General features: G+C 57.8%; 1 protein-coding gene across 4 annotated transcripts in view; it reads left to right on the top strand.

Annotated features, from left to right (window-relative positions):
- Window positions 1-17,078, top strand: part of NFATC1 (nuclear factor of activated T cells 1) — a 106,255-nt gene that overhangs the window by 35,212 nt on the left and 53,965 nt on the right. For all 4 annotated transcript variants that reach the window (XM_081078640.1, XM_081078642.1, XM_081078641.1 and 1 more), the window contains exons 4-6: window positions 4,873-5,075; window positions 6,667-6,839; window positions 7,733-7,873. In XM_081078640.1, coding sequence (XP_080934766.1) covers window positions 4,873-5,075; window positions 6,667-6,839; window positions 7,733-7,873 — 517 coding nt within the window. The remainder of the gene's footprint in view (window positions 1-4,872; window positions 5,076-6,666; window positions 6,840-7,732; window positions 7,874-17,078) is intronic.

Here is a 17,078-nt window from a genome sequence, read left to right as displayed (position 1 = left end):
CCCCTCGACATGCAGTAGGTAATTTACAGTTATTAATAAATTGGCCCAGTCCCACCCTACCAGGACCCTGGCCGTCTGAGGGGATCAGGAGCACAGCGGGGCTGACCTCCAACCCTGGTGGAGGGGACGCAGGTGGAGGTGACTGACACCCACCAACTCTTCCAGGGTGCCTTGGGCCACCTTCCTCCAAATGAGGGGACCATGTGAGCGGGGCCATGGGTACCGTGAGCTCCAGCCTCCTGTGCTGCCCCCTCAGGGCAGCGGCCTCGGCCCTTAAACAGACACGCAGTCTGCTGGATGCCTGCAATACGCCTGCGGTTTGTAGGGCACGAGGATTTCCTTTCTTAGGTTATGTGCAAACCAACTCAAAATGGCTAGCTGTAAAGGAACGGGTTCTTTGTTCGTACGTCATTGCCTTCCCCTTTGTGTGAATGTGAGCGCATGTGTGCATATGAGCCTGTATGAATGCATTTCAGCATGTGAGCACATGTGCACGTGTATGTGAGCATGTGAGCACATGTGGGCACATGTGAGTATATGTGTGTGCACGTCTGTGCGTGCATGAATGCATTTGAGCACGTTTGGGCCCTAGTGTGCATGTGTGAGTGTGCATGTGGGCACGTGTGTACATGTGAGCGTGAGTATGTGTATGTGCATGTGTGAGCGTGTGCATGCACGTGTGGGCACATGTGAGTGCTGCTTGAATTTCAGCATTGAATACATTTGGCCTCAGTCACTCCACTCACCTGTCATCTTGCCGTGTAAGTGCTGAGGTAAGCACAGGAGCTAAAAACAAATTTAAGTGTAGAAAACTCGTAGTTCTTATACCTTGAAATGGAATAATGCATTTTGTTTAGCAAAGCGAGGTCACTGTTATGACAGGTATTTTTATAAGTATTATTTTGACAGATACTGTAATGTCCCAGAGGCAGGAAACCAGGCAGTGGAACGTGTGAAGTATTTAAATTACTTTTCTTAAAATGAACTTCATGTTTTAAATAATAGATGTTTACCTCCCAGGTTAAACTTTAAATATTCCCATTTTCACTGAAATGGTGTGTTTTTAAAAGCATAAAGTTATACCCACAATCCGTTGCATTCTGCTTACCACCAGATAAGTACCACAGCATGAATCCTGGGGGAATTTTAAATTGACGTTTTCAAGTTGTCTGTCCGCAGCCCGGCCGTGTGTGGGGCCGATGGGGCTGCCTCCTGACAGCGTGAGACATGCCGCAGCCCACATGGGATGAAGACTCATTCATGTATTCTCACATTAAATTTCACAAAAGGGAACACTGAGTGGCAAAATTTGCCTCTTAATCTCTGATTTCATTTTTTACATTTCCCATTATAGAAATGTGGGTTTGAGTGCAGCCTGAAGTAAGGTCTCTTAGTAAAGTTCATTAAATTGGCAGAAGACAGGAATCTTGTTCCCCAGCAAGGGAAGGAGAGGCTGATGGACAGGTGGGTCTGGGTCCGCGTCCTCACTGAACCCTGTTGGTGTGGAGACGCTCGGTATTCATGAGGGAGAAACGTGTTCAGTGCAGACAGCTCAGGCGTGTCCTCCTGCAGATTACGCGCCAGCCAGAGCCCCCCAGAGGGCCAGGTGCTGGCCGCTGGAAACCCAGGAAGTCATTCGTCTCAGGCTGGTCTTTGCCGCATCGTTTCTTGCATCCATAATGGTGACATTGTAGACGGTGTTGGCTGGGACCGATATTGAAAGATGCTGCTATTTCCATGGGTCCCGCCGGCCGCGCAGCTGTGTGGGCCCTTCTGCTGGCACGAGAGCCTGGCGGGCAGGCACTGGGCATGCGGACTGCGTGTGGACCTCTCGTGACAACGTCTGTGTGGGATTCTTTCCTGAGGACTCAAGGTTTACAAGTGACTTGATCTCTTAATTAAATGAAGTCGAAACAGTGAATGAGCTTTTGCCAACACCGTCTGGTGGACACTTGGCTGCTGTTTGAAGCTGCGTGTTGTCAGACCGCAGGCACTAGCTTCTCTGTGTGCGCGCCCCCATCTTTTCACTGTAAACATGACATTGTAAGTGTTTATGTTGAGGAGAAGACGTTACTGTTCCGACAGCTGTCTCCCACTGCTCCAGATGGAGCTGGACGAGGAGGGAACAAACTTCTGAGCAAAATGCTCGTCTGCCGCCCTCGGCTGTCCTGCTCCTGGGATGAGCTGGTGGTCGCCCTCAGGTGCCGACTCCGCCACCGGCTGGTCCAGGCCTCCTACCCCACACGGGGGGTTGCACGCACTGCCCCTCACATGGACATGGGAGCCCCCAGGAAACCCTTTAGCTCACGCCTCCCACCCACAGTTCCCGGAACAGCCCTTCTCAGCTTTTCAAGGCAGCAAACGTGTAGCCTTTACTGGCTTGCCTCTGAGTGGTGCAGGGCACAATTTTCCCTCTGGGTGGCCGGTAGTGATTGAGGGAGGACACAGGCTGGTGCCTGTTTGAAGTGAGTGCTCGCTAGGCCTGCTGGGCCTTTTATCTTCTAATGTGTGAGCTGTGGGGTCCAGAGAGTTAATGCAAATCAGGTATTTTCGCCTCCTTATAATGAGGGACCCGCTGCATCCAACCCGGCCCCAGGCCACATCTGCACCCGGGACAGTGTGAGGGGCCAGCCGGCAGGAAGACCCACGTCTTCCTGTGGAGATCAGCTGCAACTGACGGCTGTGTCCCAGCGTCTGCTTCCCGTTTCTGAGGTTCATTTTTCTCAAATTGGCATGTTAAAATGAAAGTTAAAATCTGTACATGCTAATTGGAATCGTGCTTGAAGGCTGCCTGTTCGGTGGCTGCAGAGACTTGGGCTCGGCCGGTGCCGTAAGCTTCCTTCTACATCATTTCCTACTGGAGAATTCATGGCTGGAGTCTCGTTTCTCTCCAGCACACTCAGTTAACAGACGAGCAGTGGCATTCCCAGCGGTCTCCTGGAGTCTGACCATCAGCCCCTGCTTTGTGTTCCTAAAACCAGCCTGCACCCGGTGCCACCTCCCCTGCTGGCTGTGTGTTGTGTTCCATTCCAGCTCCCTCCATCCCCACCAGCACTGCTGTGAGGGTCTTTGTGACCTGGCCCCAGTGGGGACTGACCCCCTCACGGGCACTCACCAAGCTATGGACCATGGGACGTTCAGTGTCATGACTTTGTCAGTGGATGGACCCATGAGGTCTCCACTGCAGGGCGGATTCTTCCCACAGCTTCTGCTCATCGCCCCTTCACTCTGTTTTCTGAGAGCCCTGCATGGTTCTGGGGCCCAGACCCACCTCAGAGCCCCGAGTGGTGTCAGGGAAGTGACTGGCTGACCGTGGGGCTCCTTGCTGCCCACCGGCCCCCAGCCTGGCCAGGCTCTCCTGGCTTCACTGTGTATTTGAAATGCTAGATAAGCATTCTTACACAACTACCACTCAACTGCAAGAGGAAGTTTGGCTCCTCAGATGGTCTTGTGTCAAAGCTGTTAAAATTAGTCCAGCAAGAAAAGAGTGCCCGTCTGAATGGAGGGGCGGCCAGGCTGCACTTCCTGAGCCTCCGAGCGCCACCGAGCCTTTCCAGGATGGCTGTGGGACCGCCCCAAGCTCCAAGGGGCCGTTCCTCAGCAGGTGGGACGGGGGCCTGTGTGCTCTTGAGGATTAACGGCTCCTGTTCCTGGTGGCGTTTGCCTCCTACACACGGCATCTTCGCCGTGATCCAGACGGCCGTGTTACAGGGAAACCACACTGCGGTTAAGAGGGACTTGTCTCTGGTGAGGTCCCGGTGCGTGATGCGGAGACGGGGGTCCAGACGGAGCTGGGGCCCTTTCCACCTCCTGACTCTACTTACGTGTCTGAGGGTGTCCCGTCTGTGGTGCACACGGGGCCGCAGTGTGTCCTGGAATGCAGGGGCGTGGCCATGGCCCCCCGGGGAGGCAGCTGCCACGTCCCGTGTCACAAGTTCTGCAAGGTGCGTGGCTGACACACAGTGTCTTTTCACCCACATGGGCTTGGCTGCCCAGTGCACATGCCAGTGCTGTGTGACACAGACCTAACACCTGGAGCGTCCCCCAACGGGTGTGGGGCACGTGCCAGTGTGTACCGGGCAGCACTGAGCTGCCACCAGCCTCTGAAGAGGGCAGCCCGAGCCAGGCAGAAAAGGCCAGTTTCATTCATGTCTGTTTGTGGATGAAGGTTGCTCTGCATCCGAGAAGCTGATCCTGTCCTGTGGGGCACACGCCTGAATCTACCTGGGGAAGGGGTTTCGGCAGACGGCTTTGTCTTGGCGTTGCCCGACCTTTCCGATGGGGTTGCCCAGCCACACATGGTCGTCGCAGCAGTCCCTTGCCCAGGCATGCAGAGTGTCTTCACACGCTGTGACACACGTGTGGGAGGGCCGGGGCTGAAGAACAGGCAGCCTCCAGCTGTGCCAGGACGGTCCATGCCTCCCCTTCCCAGCTGCTTGTCCTGCGGAAAAGAGCACAGCCTTGCATGTTGTCACTGTCATGGTCCTGGATGCCGGTCCCAGCGGAGGGCATGGCAAGTACATGTATGTGCATGTACATGTGTGTGCATGTACGCATGTGCGTCTGTGCTCCTGCACACACATGCACATGTATGCCGGTGGGCACACGTATGCATGTGTGTGTTGTGTGTGTGCACATGTAGGCAGCCCGAGTTCAAAGCCAACACCTACCCAAGTGCCCCAGGACGCTGGGATAATGAGGCCTTTTGTAGGTTCGTTTGATTGTATTACAGAGAAACAGAGGGGCCGGGAGGGGACTAACACTTAGCACCTGTCACAGGCGTTCCTTTTGAATTAGCCTCTGCTTGTAAAAGTTTAATTGATTCCCAGCGGGCTGTGCGCAGGCGCTCAGGGCGTTTTGTTCTCCCGCCAGCTCCATGGCTACTTGGAGAACGAGCCGCTCACGCTGCAGCTGTTCATTGGGACGGCAGACGACCGCCTGCTGCGGCCACACGCCTTCTACCAGGTCCATCGCATCACGGGCAAGACCGTGTCCACCACCAGCCACGAGGCCATCCTCTCCAACACCAAGGTCCTGGAAATTCCGCTGCTGCCGGAGAATAACATGCGCGCAATGTAAGCCACTGCCCAGCCTCGTGGCCTCAGGGCGGCCGGGGCCCTCGGCTGTGCGTTCTCCGCAGGCCTAGGCGCCCCTACAGCCCCACAGCTCAGTGGCCCAGCGTGCAAATAAACTTTCCAAATGTTTGTGACAACACGTTTTTTCTTCCTGGGGTTTTAGCCGCTGTGCACATTGCCACTTAAAGCAGTGGCACAGCTGTCAGCACCTTCCCTGTGCCTGCATCCTAAACGTGACAGCATTTATTTCTGGATACAGTGGTGCAAATTAGAGGGACGGTTAAAATGCAGACACTGAACCAGTAAAGAGAACAGCGTGTCTCTCTGCACGGCGTTCTCACGGGCCTCTGACAGTGCAGAACGAGGGCCTGTTGTGCAGGGTCGGCTCTGACTCATTAGCTTGGAGGTGAACTCCTTAATCAGCTGAGTCTTAATCTTCTCATGTCCAAATGGGGCCTGCACCCACCTCTTTACTGAATCCTGCTAATGAGTGAATGTCGTGTGCCACGCACGTCACTCCCAAGCTGTGGAGGCTGCAGAGAAGGAGAGCAAGGTGGTCCCACGGGATTAACATTGTGCTGGGGCCCTGGGGGCTGGGAGACAATGTAGGGGTGTGTGTCAGGGTGCTCAGGGACCACGGGAGCTCAGGATGGTGTCTCTGGGGAGCTGTGCAGGTGGCGAGCTGAGTGTGCGGGGGGGCCATCCCTGAGGAGGTGGAGGGAGGCCACCGGTGTGAAGCTCCTGGGGCAGCAGAGAGTTTGGGGTGTCCAGACTTAGGGAGAAACGGTGGGAGATGGGGTAAGTGGGATCTTGATAAGTTTTGTGACTGTTAAACCCTCTTAAGTTGAAAACAAAGGCAAAGCTTTCTCTCCATGTTGGTGTTCCATGGATTTGGGGGAATCTGTGCACGTCAGAATCCTTTCTCAGTCCTTGGGTTAGCTTCAGGAGCTGTAATCACAATTTTCCAAGGACTGGGACAGTCAGGTGTTGGGGAGAACGCATGGGTTTTGTCAGCAGGAGCAGCTGCGGTTTCAGTGACCGCTGCATTTACGCCAACAAAACACACTTGAGTCTGAGAGCAGCCAGGTAGCAGCAGGGGCCCAGCAAGCATTGGGGTGGGGCGGCACAGCAGATCACAGCGGCTTCCTGAGAGGACAGTGTCGGTCTCCACCCGACAACTTCCACATGGGCTGTTTTGCTGGAGTCTAGTGGCGAACGAAATAAGTGAAGTTAGATAAAATCACATAAGCTGTAGAAAAGCTGGGATCTCAAGCTGAGTGGTGGGGCTGCTGCCAGAACCTTAAATAAATGGGGGGCCAGGGCACTGCACCGGGTGGCGGGGAGCGGGGAGCAGCGGGGCCTGGCTCTGGGCTTCCTGCTCCAGTGCCCGCGCCTTGCAGAGGCCACCCTGGCGCCTGCTGGCGTCTGGGTGGAGGACGAGGGACACAGGCACGGGCGGGTGGTCTGGCGGCTGCCCCCGCCCCCACCTCACACTCCCGTGCAGACGGTGGTGGGGCCGCCCTGGGTGCACGCCCCCAGTGGGTGTGCGGGGCCGCGCCGGGGACTGACGTGTGGGCCTTGTTTTGGGCAGCATTGACTGCGCCGGGATCCTGAAGCTGCGCAATTCGGACATAGAGCTGCGGAAGGGGGAGACGGACATCGGCAGGAAGAACACGCGCGTGCGGCTGGTCTTCCGGGTGCACGTTCCGCAGCCCGGTGGCCGCACGCTGTCGCTGCAGGTCGCCTCCAATCCCATCGAGTGCTGTAAGTGGCCTCCGGTGACGCCAGCCAGCGTGTGCCGGGCACTTCCCTTCCTTTTCGTTTGTGTCGCGTGTGAGCTGTGCTTCCCTATGAAACACTCACATTTGCCTTGGAACGCAGCCGCTCCTTCCGCAGGACGGCCCCACTTTCAGTGGCTGCGAGGAACTCAGGTTCAGTTAGCTGCCTCGGCGCAGGGCCTGGCCCTGAGTCCCAGCACCTGGGGTGGGGTAATGACAAGGACAGAGTTTGTCCCAGAACACAGATCTTCACGCGGATCACATCTGCGCCAATCCCCTCCCATTTCAGAAAACTTGGGAAGGTGGCGATTGGCCTCACGGCCCCCAGGGTGGGACAAGCCTGCTTGTCAGCCATGTGGACCTCCTTCCCCTGGCTGCAGCAGGGCCTTGATGGCCACAGTGGGGGGGTCCACTCCCTCTTGCGATGACTTTGCTAATTTTTGGTACCAAACTGGGTCACTGACGAAGCTCTGTGTGGAGCATTGTGCGGGATCCCAGGGAGGGTCTCTCGAGGAAGCATGGCCGGCTTGGCCGTACCCACTGGCCCCCTCAGAAGAGCCCCTTATCCACTGCATGCCTTCCCAGCAGTTCCTCCTCCGCCCCTCCCCTCTGAATGAGCCCCAGGTGTGGGGGCTGTTTCAGGAACCTCACCTGCCCACTTGTCTCAGTGGAAGCTGCTCTGTTTGGTTCCTTTGCTTCTTACCTGAATGGAGGTTGACCAGTGATGGGGGCTCCTCATCCTCTCTGCCCTCCTGCCTTCTGGGTCAGTGCACCCTCTCCCAGCGTTGGGTGACGTGTGTGCACTTGGTCCACCGGAGGAGCCCTCTTGGGAGCGATGCGGGGCGTCTCACTCATGTGTGCTTTCCTGACCCCGCGCAGCCCAGCGGTCGGCCCAGGAGCTGCCCCTCGTGGAGAAGCAGAGCGCAGCCAGCTGCCCGGTCCTTGGCGGGAAGAGGATGGTGCTGTCTGGCCATAACTTCCTGCAAGACTCCAAAGTCATTTTCGTGGAGAAAGCACCAGGTATTTTCCTTAGAAGCAGCCCGTCGCAGTGTGTTCTGTCTGGGGTGCTGGTGGGGGTTGTTCCTGGAGGCTGTCGCTCGCGTGTCCTGGGCTCGGAGCTGGCTGTGACAGCGATGAGAGTGCCGACAGGAGGTTTATTTCTGGAGCCCTCGAGCACCCTCCCTTGGCTACGTCGCTGTTGGTGTTACAGGGCTGCAGTGGGGCCGCCTCGAGGACCGGCACGCTGTCCCTCTGGGCCGTGTGGTGGCCTTTTGCCCGCACTGTGCGGGGTACCTTCAGTGTAGACGGGGGCTTCCCCTTCTCAGACTCACACTCTCGGAGGCAGGCGTCCAGGCCACAGTAGCCAGTGGGCCCCACTCGGGCTCAGAGAACTTTCAGGCCCTGTCGTCCTCGGTGTTGCTGCCCACCCCTGATGCCCACACAGTTTCTGTTCCTTTCGTGACTGGAAGCCTCTCGGGCTCCAGCCGTTCTGTGTGAGGGAGTGTAGACCTCTGTGTGGCTGTGTGCAGACCTCATCTGTGGGGGTGAGTGTGGCCCTCTGTGTGGAGGCTTGGCGAGGGAGCTGTGGGGGGAAGGTGCAGAGCCTCTTTCCTCTGGTGTTTGGGGAACTGGACAGTGAGCCCTGGATGCGGCAGGACAGGTGCGGCGGGTGGCACTGCTTCTGCCGGTGGAAAAGCCACTGGGCGCGTCCGAGGGGGGGGGGCGCCTCTCTGGCGCCCCCGGGCGCTCTGTGGTCCGTGGGGCAGCCTGTGCCCTGCCACGGGGCCATGGGCATCTTCCGGGGGCCGTCGCTGGACCGCTTTTCTGCACATTTTCCAGTTGGCATTTTCTTGAGAGCGCAGGGCAGGACGTGTGCTAATCACTGAAAACCGCGGGGGCATTCAGCCTCCATAATGGGACTTGATTTTGTGCAGTTTGCAGGAGAGTGAAGTGCTTCAATCAGAGTGAGCTTAAAGGTCCTTCCCGTGTAACGTGTTCTGCCCATGTAATCATGCACATAATTGGAAAATATGTCTGAAATTATGGAGAAAACCCAACTAAGTGTAATGATAAGGAGGAGAATTTGCATTACTGGAACGCCCTTCTTTGCAGGCCATTAATTTTGAAATAATTGAAGCTTTGAGCTTTAAATGAGTGTGTATGTGCGTGTTAGGGAGGAACATGGGACACGGCTCTGCTCGCTTGCCGCGCGGTCAGACTCTGACCGGAGCTGTTTCACAAAGGAGGGGTCCTGCAGCTTTCCTCACTGATTCCTTGACAGTCATTGTTTTGCCACCAGGGTGGGACTGGGGGGGCGTCAGCCTTTCATGGGCACGAGAGGCTCCTGCTGTGGGAAGGCCCCCCACAGCCGGCTCTGTCCCCTCAGTCACTGCGTCTTTGCTTTGTGGTCTCATGGGCGCCATGTGGAGGTCGGCCACCCGCCCTCGGTCTGGGGTGTCCACCATCGTCCTCCCAGGGTCCCCGGAGTCTTCCCCGGCCCACAGGCAGGCCGAGTGCCAGGCTGTCCCTCGTGGTCTCAGAGAGGCTGTCCTCACCCCAGTGTGTCCTGCAGCAGCTCAGCATCTGGTGCACAGAAGGCGAGACACAGATAAGGGACGTAGACACACCCTGCCCCTGCGACAGTGACACCGCTGGTTGTGCCACTTGTGTACGGCAGCTAGTTCGTCTGTGCGTGCACGTCGTGTGTTTCCGGGAGGGAGCACTGTCCACACGCTCTCTTCCCTGGCGCTGCCTCCTTGGCAGAGGGCGCTCGCCCTTCCTCCTGCAAGCTGACGTGCGCTGTGACAAACTGGGCTTTCCCCCGTTGGCTGTTTGGAGAAACTGCTGGAGTCAGTTTAGATCAAGAACACGATTAGCCTCTGGGCTTCCAGTGAGGCCAAGGGTCTGCTTTCCAGTTCTGTGTAAGTGCTGCTGGTGGCACCCAGGCCGCGTGCCAGCAGGCAGATGTGGCTGTGGGACCTCGCCGCAGGGTTCTTCCAGCTGTTGTGGGAGTGGCCGCCCTCCACGCCCTGTGGGGAAGCCCTCAGGGCTCAGCCTTTTGTGCTTCAGGGAGTGACGGGGCTGCCTGGCGCCTGGCCACTCAGGAGTTGTTCTGAGAAGGCTGTGCCTCTCCCCGTGATGACACGGGCCCTGGTGGAGGACTGCAGTGATTGGCAAATGGGACCAAGGCGTCCTCGACAGCCCGCCAGTGGACACCAGCCAGGCCCTCCCGGTCAGTGAGGGGCCACAGGGACCGCGAGCGAGACAAGTGTCACGAAGGGGGTAGACGGCATGTGACACAGCTGCTGTCACAGCTGCTGGAAGAGTTGTGTGATTTTCTCAGGTCTTTTGCTGAGTTGTGCAAAAGGCCCAAGTGTGGAAACAGCCTTTCCTTCATGGACTCAGACGACATTTCCCAGGGTGAAAGTCCATGTGTGGAGACCAAAAGGGTCAGGTGCAGGACGCCCAGCATCCTGGGACCTCCAGCTCAGACCCCGCAGATGTCCACTTGCGAGAAGTAAAATATTAACCCCCTTCCACCCCCAGCCACTGAAGGTCACCACAGCTGTCTTTTCAGATCTGTGAACTAAGGACATGTTTGCACATTTGCATGAAAATTTGAAATAGCCCGGGGGCACACGCAAGGCCAGTGTACCTGAAAACACCGAGAAGATACCTCTGCAGACCGTGAACTCACTCTTCTTTTAGAGATGGGCCTGAGAGAGAAGATGAGGCAGAGATTTCACCGGTTTAGCAGCAGTAAACATCGAGTTCTTGCTGCTCAAGCTAAAAATAGCTCCTTTTTGTAAAGTCTCCTGTCTATTCTGTTGCAGTTATTGGACACAATGAATGAAGCCTGTTTTGGCCTCTTTTGCTGCATAACGAACTTCACCAAAACAGAGAGGTGTTCAAGCAACAATCATGTCATGCACTGGCAGTTGTGTGTGTGCTGGTCTCGGCCTGTGGTCATTTGTGTGGCCACCGCAAGCTGGCAGGTCAGCTAGGGGCCGGACAGTGGCCTTCTCTCTGAGTGCAGGCTCACGGCCTCCCCTCAGGTCTCCTTGCCATCGTCGTGCTGCCACACCTTCTTACACCCAGAACAGAATCAGTGCTGCCCACCAGGCCCGAGAGCAGCCAGGTCGCAGCCTGCCAGATTCGGGGTGAGGCCACCGACCTATACGTATGGGGGCACAGTTCATCAGAGCCCCAGTGACCGCCCACCACAAAACCAGATCACGTCCTTTCCAAAAGCTCTTCAGTAGGTGCCCAAACTCCTTACCAAAGTCCCAACCCCAACATGGCCAGACCCCAGCTCCAAACCTCACACAAGCAGATGCCAAGCCCAGCACACCCGGACGCCACCTTTCCTGTGTCTCCCCCGTGGGGCCCTCCCCTCCCCTTGGCTCTGTCTTTGGGTCTGTACAGCTCATCCCTTTCTGCCAGCCCTCCCCCGTGTCCTGGCATGGCGGGTTCCTTGCCCTCACTAATGCTGTGCCTCAGAGGCAGCCCCAGCCCACCCTGTCCCCAGGGCCCCGTATTCACCACACCGCGTTTGCCTGTGTGGATGGCACTCACCTGTCTCAGACCATGACACATCCGTGGGCAGTGCTCGGCAAACACTCCGTGAATGAGAGAAGGAATGCAGTCATTCCCGTGAAAGTGAAAACATGAGGGCATCTCCACACAGGGAGAAAAGTGCATCCACAGTCCCCTAAATCCCTGGAAATGGCAGGCAGTGTTGTTTCCTTCCAACGTGGCTTCCTACGCCGCCGTCCAGAGAGCCGGTGTCCAGACTGACCCAAATGCAAGGGGGTGAAGCAGTGGTCCTGGTTCCTGGCCCTCGGGGCCTCGCTGTCCTTTGGTTCAGTCTTTACCAGGGGTTTCCAGGCCCCACTGGCAGCCCCCACAGTGACTGGCTGCTGGGTGCGCACTTTCAAAACCCTTGAAATGTAAGAAACTAAAGTGACCTGAATCCAGCGTAGCACTCACCAAGCCCAGGGGTGAATGAGACGCTTTTTTTTGTTACGTATGAACTTGTTCCCAGCGCAGACATCAAGTGTGGTGTCCCCACCATGGAGGATGTGGTTATGAGGCAGGCGAGGCCCTGAGGGCCAGTGTAGTGTGTGTATGTGAATGTGTGTGTGTGTCAGGGTGTGTGAGCAGGTGTGTGTGTCAGGGTGTGAGCGTGAGCAAGTGTGTGTGTCGGTGTGAGCGTGAGCAGGTGTGTGTGTCGGTGTGAGCATGAGCAGGTGTGTGTGTCAGGGTGTGAGCGTGAGCAGGTGTGTGTGTCAGGGTGTGAGCGTGAACAGGTGTGTGTCAGGGTGTGAGCGTGAGCAGGTGTGTGTGTCAGGGTGTGAGCGTGAGCAGGTGTGTGTGTCAGGGTGTGAGCGTGAACAGGTGTGTGTCAGGGTGTGAGCGTGAGCAGGTGTGTGTCAGGGTGTGAGCGTGAGCAGGTGTGTGTGTCGGTGTGAGCGTGAGCAGGTGTGTGTCAGGGTGTGAGCGTGAGCAGGTGTGTGTGTGAGGGTGTGAGCGTGAGCAGGTGTGTGTGTCGGTGTGAGCGTGAGCAGGTGTGTGTGTCAGGGTGTGAGCGTGAGCAGGTGTGTGTGTCGGTGTGAGCGTGAGCAGGTGTGTGTCAGGGTGTGAGCGTGAGCAGGTGTGTGTGTCAGGGTGTGAGCGTGAACAGGTGTGTGTGTCAGGGTGTGAGTGTGAGCAGGTGTGTGTGTCGGTGTGAGCGTGAGCAGGTGTGTGTCAGGGTGTGAGCGTGAGCAGGTGTGTGTGTCAGGGTGTGAGCGTGAGCAGGTGTGTGTGTCAGGGTGTGAGTGTGAGCAGGTGTGTATGTCAGGGTGTGAGCATGAGGAGGTGTGTATCAGGGTGTGTGAGCGTGAGCAGGTGTGTGTCACAGTGTGAATGTGACGAGGTGTGTATGTCGTGAGCGTGAGCAGGTGTGTGTGAGGACCCCCACCCTCGCTGCCTTAGGGGCAGCAGCCCTGCAACCCTGGCTGTGTTGTGTATGGGCAGTGACACCTGGTGGCCTGGGTGCCCCACGCACTGACAGGACAGCTGGCACAGGTCCCACGTGGGTTGTATTTCACTCGCCAGGTCATCCACCTGGCGCTTACGCCGCAGTGACGCAGTGGTGGCACCAGCCAGTGGCCTGCACCTCCTCTCCTGGTCTGGTCCCTGGGCTGTGACCCTGTAGGGCCCTGGTTTGTGCCCTCGTGGTGCTGGTCTGTAGGGATTTCGGGAAATTGCCCAGAATCGGACACCACAGGCTTGTGGTGCAGCTCACACACCCGGAAGTCATGACTTGGCACAGAGGAAAAGGCCTCTCTGTTCAGATTTTCCTGGCACTGACATGGGCGAGGGGGTGTGACGACGACGTTCGTCCACACTCGACTGCAATCGTCACCGCGCTCACCCACGTCACCCCGTGCAGTCGGCCGACCTCTGCCGCCAGCGGCCTGCAGACTTGGGGTGGCTCACAGGAGGCAGTGTCTGGAGCAGGAACAGCTGACCCCTCAAATGGCTTCGCCCTGTGACCACCCCAGAACGCGTTGTTCTGGAAGTCACACTGACGTCCAGTGAGTGGAAGAGAAGCAGTGGGCCAGGCCACTGTGTCCTAGGAAGACTTCTTTTTTGACCTCAGATTGAAAGGTGACCCCCCAGTTCTGAATGACACAACCTTCTGAGTGGTCTCAGGGGAAGTGACCTGCAGGCTTCTGAGGCCGCAGTCGGGGGCTTCACCCCAAGTGCTGCCCGGTGGGGTCCCAGGCTGACCTCCGAGATCAGCATTCGAAGGGCACGGGAAGCCGGGGCGGGGGTCAGCTGTGCCTCTGTGTCCTTCTGGGCCCTTCATGGGGCCTGTGCCTCCCCCGTGGGGTATGGTGTCGGGTGGTGGAAGGGCACACGCGTGCTTGTGCTGCCGGCCCGGGTGTGGGCAGGAAACCTCTCCACAGGTGCCCGCAGGGTTCTGAGAGCCAGACCAGACACCCTGTCCCTTTCCTCACACGCCTGGCACCAAAGTGCCCTCCCTGGGCGGAGTGGCCAGTCCTTGCTCTGATTTGTCCACACCCACACAGCTCTCCAGGCTCCGCCCCAAGGCAGCTGCCAGCAGGTGGGCCCTGGGGCCTCCCAGCCCAGATCCCGCTGTTCATGTGCCTGGTGGGACGGGTGTGGGAGCACCCCCACCTTCGGCTCCCCACTCCCTTGTGTTGTCACGACACGGTGACCCACACGTGGTTGTGTCGGGATGGTGTTTCCATGTCACCTTTGAGGTATAACTAAGTCAGACTGCACAGCTCCCGTGCAAGTTCAGTGGTTGGGTGTATTTAGAGCTGTGCTACCATCAGCTCTAATTCTAGAACGTTCTGTCACCCCTGGAAGACACCACCCATTGGCCGTCACCCCATCCTCCCGTGCCCCTCCCCCGGCCCGGCCCTCTGGAACCCGCGTCTGTGGGCCTGGATCAGCCTGTCCTGGGTGAGGCTGGACAGGTAGTGTTTGTGCTTTCCCTCCACACAGCCTCTTCAGGGCTTGTCTGTGCAGGAACCTGTGTCACAGGTCCGTCCCTCCGAGGCGGTGATACCGTGTGGCTGGGCCGCACGCTGCTTGCCCACTCGGGGGTGGGCTGTGGGCTGTGCCCTCACTGTCTGGTGTGCACACGCTCCGATGAGCGTCGCGTCCAGGGCTCTGTGGGGACGACTGGCCTTCCACGGGGCACATACCTAAGAGTGGATCCTGTGCTGACCCGCTAGGCTGCGTCCCTCAGCAGGGAGTCACTTCCTTCCCACTCTAGTCTCTGCTGTGCCACGTGGCTCTGTGGGGCCACTGCCGTGTGCAGCCTGGGAGGGTTACCAGGACAAAGGTGGCAAATGAAGACTGGGGACAGCATCCGGATTCCGCTCCGTGACCCTCCCCTCGGCCAGGACCACACAAGGTGACTGGTGTGTCTCTGTGGAAGTGGCCACCTGTTGACCACCTTCCCTGACAGCCAGCAGCCCGATGACAGGGCGTTTTGCTCTCGGCCAGCAGGCTTGCTGCTCGTGGGGTGTCCAGCCTGAGAAGTGCACAGCCTGCTCCTGCGGCCGAGCAGACGGAGGCCTGAGCACCTGGTCCCAGGGGCAGGCATCGTAACACTTCAGCTGCGGGCTTTCTGACCAGGCGCTTCGTTATTTCCTTGCTGGTTCTGCCCTTGGGCTGTGTGGCCGGCACAGCTGTGAGTCAACGCCCAGACGCTTCAGAGACTCCGATCACACCCGTGTCCCAGGACCCTGTGCGGGGGAGCCTCCTCTCCTCGGGCGTGGCAGGAGCCTTTCCGATGACTCACGCTGCAGGGAATTCCCTAATGATTGGGAATGTTTTCACTTCTGGGCTTGTGCAGTTTCCTACTGAGCAGCCCAGCGAGGCCCTGATAAGGCAGGAACACAAAGGCCCATTCAGCCGACCGTTTCCCTTCCCAGTGGAGGCCGAAGGCCCGCAAACACCCAGGCCGCCTCCACCCGCGCTCTGCCCGAAACGGCACGGAAGCTGCACAGAGGGGCTGTGTGCTGGGAGCAGCAGTCAGTGCCCTGCTGGTGCCGGCGTAAGTGGGAACCCAGCCGTGTTTGCAGTTTCCCACGAGTCTGCCATCGTCAGGCACCTTTACGCTGCCTCTGTCCCACCTCGGCTGTACACAGCTGTTCCGACTGTGCACACCCTGGCCTTTGTAAACTTGCTGAGTATCCCAGGCAGAAGCTGACGAGCTAAGCACCTGCCGTGGGGCTGTGGCTGAGCCCAGGTGTAGAGACCTAGGGAAACAGGGCCAGAGCCACACGTTGCTTCAGTCCCCGCCCAGGCGGGCGCAGGGGCCTGACCTTTGAACAGTCTTGGGGGTTCCAGAGCCCACTTCAACTGGGGGCGACTGCATGTGTGAGATGCGAACAGCGACTGTTACCTTGTGTGCATGGGCAGAGACTGAGCAGCAGTGAGATTTGTCCCCAGCAGTTCAGGTTATAAGACCTAACGCTGATTTTCTTGGGGGGCAAAATTGGGCTTTGTCATAGAAAATTTTAAAAGTTGTTTTTAAAAGGCCCCAAGAGTGTGGGAGACCGGTTGGGTTATCTAAAGAGTGATTCTTATTTCCTTAAATAAGTAGGGTGGGTGGGGCGGGGCCCCCACAGCGAGTCCAGGCCCCGAGGTCTGGAGGACCCCGCGTTCCGAGTCCCCTGGTGGTCACTTGGAAGACCCGTCGTGTCTCAGCATGTGTCGTTGGAGTGAAGGCTGCTGCTTACACCTGCGTCCTGAGCTTGCAGAACCCTGGAAAGTGTGCTGCTGCGAAGGCTCCCTAGGCCTGTAGTCCGTTTCCTGTCATTTTTTTCCAGGAGGAGACGTGGCTGCTCCTTCCCGGGGGGCTTCGGCGCCCCAGAGGCTGGCTGGTGTGGCCTCCCCGTGACTCATCCACATTTCCTCTCTCTGTCTCCACCCTCCACCCCTGCCCGGCAGGCACTTTGAGGGAGAAAAAGGAGAGTTTGTGTAATTTATTTATAATTTAGGATTTGTAACGCATACACATTTCTGTGAACATAGAGCATAAGCAAGAACTAAGTCTGTCTAGATCTATTTGTTCATTTGGGGAGCAGCTTCTGAAAAGATCAGAGGAAAGAGCCTCTGGGGGGGGCTGACGTCTGTGAACAGAATTACTACCAAGTCAGTCCCCAAACGGTGTGTCCTCCGGAGTGGGGCGTCCAGACAGCAGGACTCTGGGTCGGGGCGCTGGGTGAGAGGGGGCCTCAACCTCCCTCCCCAGGGCCTTGCTTGAGGGACAAAAGCCCTTTCATAGGCCCCTTCCGAGCCTTTTTATTTTTTTTTAAACATGCAAATGGCCACTGGGGTAAGGTTAAAAATACCTTGTGCTTTGCATTTCTGGTCCTGATGTGGGAGCAGGAGTCAGAGAACGGACTTTCTTCTTGCCCTGCGGCTCCTCTGAGCACAGCCCACCCGCTCCCGGGCCCTCACTCCTTAGGAGAACTCTGCCCAAACACACAAAGGGCTCCGGCCACCAGGCAGGCGGGCGGTGAGTGCGTCCACTGCTCCCGCGGCCGGAGCTGGCGGGCGTGAGGGCCAGGACGGAAGCCTGCTTCCAGGCCGAGGACGGCACACTTCCTGGGGTCACCTGTGCTCCTCCTGGGCCTCAGCTCCCGTGGGGATGGGCACACAGCATCCCTCCCCAGCTGATGGGGGCTGCTGG

This window comes from Rhinolophus hipposideros (genome assembly GCF_964194185.1).
Source record: "Rhinolophus hipposideros genome assembly, chromosome: 17".
NCBI lineage: Eukaryota > Metazoa > Chordata > Mammalia > Chiroptera > Rhinolophidae > Rhinolophus > Rhinolophus hipposideros.
Note: the sequence above shows the minus strand (reverse complement) of the source record. Positions and strands in the feature narration are given on the sequence as shown.